Raw genomic sequence first — 5,532 nt, 5'->3', positions numbered from 1 at the left:
TTGAATAACTAATAATTGATCAATCTAAATAATACTTTGAATAACAAATTTGTGCCATTGTTAGTCATAATGAAATATAATTGGCTATCTACAGATAAAAGCCTCCGTCGTACAATCTGTAGGCACTTTTGAGGACATGGGAGACGATTGTTATTTTGTTTCTAGATCCAACAGGTTTATTTTTCCTCAGAAGGAAATTAAATAGTTCATGTCCTTCAAATCTTGGTTTAGTTGACAAAACATTTTTTTTTTACTTCTCCACAGCACTGCCTCTTTGTTTCCAACGGTGACATTATATTTTGAGGGTGGTACTGCAATTACATTGGTTCCAAAGGACTATCTTGTACTCAGGGGTTATTATGTAAGTAGTGCAAAAACCTTCATATGCTACCCTTACTAAATTCAAATCTTTACAAATACATATCGCATGCATTGTTTGTGAGGGCTTGACTCAAATGTATCAGTATCATATCATTGTTTTCAGGATGAAGACCTTTCCTCTAAAAAAAATGATATTGAAGAGATATTGTGCATCGGGTTTCAAAGGAGCCAGTCCATCGATAATTACGAGCAGACCACTATACTCGGGGGTTAGTAATCTTCATGTGGACTAATTAAGTAGTATAGGATGCACACGTAGGTATTAGACTTCAAGAAAGATATTGCTTCATGGTAGTATGAGATGAATTAAGTTGCTCAAAAGGATATATCAATAATTGCAAATACAATAGTAAACATGGTTTGAAAGCAACCTGTTATCTTGGGAGATTAGTCATGGCTTTGAACTTCACGCTTTTCTTTAACTCCCCATATTGTATCGATATGAGCACTGGTTAATTTGCTCATGCAAACATTGTATGGCTAAATTTATTCTGAAATATTTGGTGCCTCTTATTGCAGATCTTGTTCTGCATGATAAAGTCTTTGTGTTTGACTTGGAGAAGATGCGCATGGGATGGGTAAACTACAATTGTAAGCTCAGTTCCTCTATACTAATCAAAATCCCTAGCCAGTTTGTGCTTCTGCATCTTGATAATCCATTTCTTTTGTTGCCAGGTTCTCTGCTCAATACGACTAGCTCGTCAATGGGAGACCGCTTAGCATCACACAAAAATGGCTTGATAGCTATTGGGGTAACCATCCTCCATTCTAGCATCATCACCGCCATCAATGCTGGAATCTTCTCTTCCTAGCATTCCTTGGTTACCACTGTAGTTCTTTGTAAATACATGGCTACCGATGGACCAAATTATGTAACTAACATAAGTAGTATTTGCTCTATAAACAGATATAAGACGTTTTAGATGACTATATTTGTTTACCGAGGGAGTAAGTTATATGTGCAGGGTAACCAAAATGGAATTGCTAAAACAACTAATGTTAGGTGTTTGTTCGCTTTGCCCTGTTGTGTTCCAAATATATGATGGAACGATGATTACTGAATTCCTGCTTGTTTTATACATACAGGAATGAGTTACTCCTTAGTACATACACATAACTGGCACCCTTGCATTGCTTCCCCACACCTCACATTGGTGGGAGCTGTTGCAGTATATAGCATGGTAATAATTTTTCACCATCGCACGATGGTGACATTGCAACATTTTCCTCTGGACAGCTTTGCCTCAATTGGTGAGAAGAAATGGTACTCCCTCCGATCCATATTACCTGTCACTCAAACGGACAGTGTTTGTTTGAGCGACAAGTAATATGGATCGGAGGGAGTATAAGATTTTGCGACTAGGGTCCCAGTACAACTTGGAGTCGAAAAAGGTGATTGCACCACATTTGGATCAAGGAATCTGCATACGATGGAATATGCATACTTTTGACATACAGCAGATAAGAACTAATAATTCAAACAAATGACTTACCTTACTTCATGTACTCCCTCCGTAAACTAATATAAGAGCGTTTAGAACATTACTTTAGTAATCTAAACACTCTTATATTAGTTTACAGAGGGAGTACTTGTTTGATTATATTAGTTCCCACCATTTGTGCCATTAATGATTGCTCTAACAACTGCAGTTCTAACTGACTTGCTTTACGCTCCTCGGTTAAAGCCTGCCCCTCTTTCTACACTAACTTCCACTCTCTCTTTCAGCACTCTCAGGTGCGAATTCCTTTTTCCATATGTTCACATCTACTAAGCTGCTAGTTGGTCAGGCGACACTACCGTCTATCAAGCTACATTCCCTCAAAAACAAAAAATATCTCGCTAGCAGCGAGATACAGATGCACTCAGCCACGACAGAGTCAGTGAGTTCGCGGCACTACAACTCGGGAAGCAATCGATGACCCAATTAGAAAGAGGGGAAAATGACTCTTGCAGGAGGCTACTGCTAAACTAGGTAGCTACGACAACTCAAAAAGAAAAACATACTAGATACAGGGAAAAATATCCAAGAAACCCGAATGGGAAACAGGAAACTTAGAGGCAGAAATTCAAGACACGTCCAGTTCATGGCTGAAAACGTCCAATGTCATGTTACTGCACCATGCATTATATGACACTGAATCCTGAACTTTGGCACGAAAATGCAGACAAATTGTCAACGCACGTCTAGAGATTCAATTCAAACTCACGATCAGCGTTCAGTGGCAAGAAATGGTTGAAGGTTGTACCATCATGACCCAGCATACTATGTACAATCACGTCAACATCTTTAGAGGTCGAAGGGGAAGCCAGCAAGGAAACAGCCTGGCTTTGCGCAGGTCTCTTCTGATCAAAGGATGACGGTTCATGAAACGACTTTGGCACGAGATATCTTCAAGGACTTGACTGCCTCCCTGTGTAATCAAAACATGACATTATTATGTTATACTCCTATAAGTGTGTATGATGCTCTTTGGGATTCACTCTTGAGACTAGAATCATATAGTCCCTCTGATCACAAATACAAGTCGTTTAGGGACACCAACATGGTCTACAAGGTGAAGTTTTGACCATCAATTTCTCTAAACATGCATTGTTTTGGATAAAGAGTTATATATTGGAAATTACCTTCCATCGTAAATTAAGTAGTATCACCGTATGTTGTATGTCTGGATACTTAACTATTGATGGGTCAAAGTTGAAAATGTTCAACTTTGAATAAACCTAAAAATAAATTGACATATTTGTGATAGGAGGGGCTATCAAACAAGTTAGTGTCTTGAGCTGAATATCATGCTTAAGATATTCATGGTATGCATGTTTCAGTATAATGCTCTATATGATTTATCATGGCACGGGAGTAATAGAATCCAGAGTGAGGTTTAAGATTACACTAAAATTTCCAACACAGATAGGCACAGAGACAGGGATAAGTATGGTACCGTAATGCATTCTCAATCTCAACATTTGTTGGGTCCAACTTCAGACCATCTTGAAATGCTTCACATGCCTTTTCATAGTTCTGAAGACAGATGAATTGCAGTGGTCATGAGGGGATAAAAAGGGATTGGCCACAGCAGCAGGAGTAGCTGTAAATTGTGAAGTTTTATCTCACCTTCAATAACATTTGGGCAGCCCCTTGCCTGTAACAGGCCTTTGGCCAATCAGGCCGTATCATCCTGCAAAACTCGGCGTCCTCCAAGGCCTTGTCTCCTTCCCCCAGGTTAATCCAGCAAAGGCTCTTATTTGAATGCAAGGTTACATCTCCAGGGTTAAGCTTGATTGCCTGCAATAACAAATCACACTAGCAACTGTCACATTGCTAAAGCTGCCATTACATACAGGATTAAACTTTTACTCACGTCTGTACGCAAGAAATTGTTAGGTAGTTGAGAGTCAGCATGGTAAACTGGGTTTCCGACTATTGGAGACTCAAAAATCAAAATATATAAAGTGGACTTGGTTAAGGCATCCATTCGGATTATAGCTTTCTCTCTATATAAAGTCTGAACTCATGCAGATTTCATACTGACATCTACTCTGAACTCATGAGGATTTACAGTATACTCCCTCCGTTCCAAATTACTCGTCGTGGTTTTAGTTCAAATTTGAACTAAAACCACGACGAGTAATTTGGAACGGAGGGAGTAGTATGTTAAGGATTGCAAAATACTCCAAAACTTGCCACATAGCTCAATTTAACCGGTCATGTTCAAATTCAAGGCCCCCTCAATCAGAGTCTTCTGAAATGAGTAGGCCAACACGTTTAATAATCAGGTAATTGATCTGGTTAATCGATTCATCGGGTTGGTTTAGTGGTTGGTGCCAAGAAAAGCATGTAGTGAGCCCATAAGCCTTAGCCGATTTGATCCATCCACATAATCCAAATACAACATGGTATATTTCAACACACTAGAGCACAGTGGATCGTTCAGTCTGACTTGGTACTATATACCATTGTACTCCCTCTGTTTCACTATGTTTCTCCCAGCCAAAGACTAATTTAGCAGTCAAACTAGAAAATAATGCTAAATAACCAGATATAACTATTGAAAAACATGCCACAACCATGTAACCTCTTCTATCATTAGAATAGGGGTAGAGGCTGGAAAATACTGCCATAACTACAATCATAAGTAGGGGTCTCCCATATTGTTTTCAGTGAACAGAAAAATAACTAAACTCTAAAATCCTGTTTCTCCATTCAGGCCTATTTCCTTGGGCTCGCTTTACAAAAGAAAAACAAACTACTCCTCTTGATGTGGTCAGAGGGAAGTACTAATATGGACAGAAACAGCAGGAATATCCTTCATTCAGTGCACAAATGTTCTGAAACAAACAGAGTTGAAGGCAATTAACAAAGCAAATATTCTGTGAAGATACCAACAGCATGTCTAACTTTTGTGGAAAGAAATTAGCGACTACTGACTAGATACAAGAGTAATCATGTCATTTTACATGGGTTGATGATATCTTTTCTTATGGCAAAACGGAGTTTTGTTAATAACACAAATAAATAAATCACAAAGACAATTCCCGTATATTTACAATGTGAGGCAAGCCATGTACCGGTTCCTGAGCTTTACAAACATATGCCTGTTAGACAACGACAGTAGCTTTCTGTTTTGGTGGGGCTCTAGCTCTATTATCAAAGGAAGGCAGCCTATGCACAGATCCACAGTATGGATTATTGAATTTTAAAAAACAGATGTGGTTGCACCAGATGAATGAATTAAAATTCACGTTATGTATTATTATTTGGATTATTAAAGGAGATTCAAAATTCTGCAAGCCATTCATATGTGAGTTCCTAAACGATAATGATAAATTAAGAAAAAAAATGCGGTACTGATTAATTTGGAATTGGGTAAAAGAGCACAATACAACACATACCATGGAGTAGAAATTTATTGCAGAAACACAATCTTTTCTCTTGTAAGCCTTGGTTCCTTCTAATTTCAGATAAGCTGGCCCCATTTTGTATAACAGGTCATCCTGAAATATTCAAACACAGAAGAGCGTAATCATATAAACTGAGACCAAACAGTTCAAACCGCCCTAATGTAAATTATCTAAAGTAATTTTTTTCTGGACATAATTTTTTCCTCTTAAGAAAAACAACATAGGGGAATTCCCTCCTGTTTCGGTTCAAA

At 38.3% G+C, this 5,532-nt stretch overlaps 1 protein-coding gene across 1 annotated transcript in view; it reads right to left on the bottom strand.

The window, feature by feature from the left end:
* Positions 1-709: 709 nt before the first annotated feature.
* The window catches only part of LOC119310636 (transient receptor potential channel pyrexia-like), a 25,621-nt gene continuing 20,798 nt past the window's right edge, over positions 710-5,532 (bottom strand). Inside the window, exons 9-12 of the mRNA XM_037586312.1 lie at positions 5,273-5,374; positions 3,495-3,665; positions 3,322-3,401; positions 710-752 (exon numbers count right to left, since the gene is read on the bottom strand). Coding sequence (XP_037442209.1) covers positions 710-752; positions 3,322-3,401; positions 3,495-3,665; positions 5,273-5,374 — 396 coding nt within the window. The remainder of the gene's footprint in view (positions 753-3,321; positions 3,402-3,494; positions 3,666-5,272; positions 5,375-5,532) is intronic.

The sequence above is a fragment of the Triticum dicoccoides genome, chromosome 5B, assembly GCF_002162155.2.
Source record: "Triticum dicoccoides isolate Atlit2015 ecotype Zavitan chromosome 5B, WEW_v2.0, whole genome shotgun sequence".
NCBI classification, from domain to species: domain Eukaryota; kingdom Viridiplantae; phylum Streptophyta; class Magnoliopsida; order Poales; family Poaceae; genus Triticum; species Triticum dicoccoides.
The sequence above is the reverse complement of the archived record's forward strand: the minus strand, read 5'-3'. Positions and strand labels throughout refer to the sequence as shown.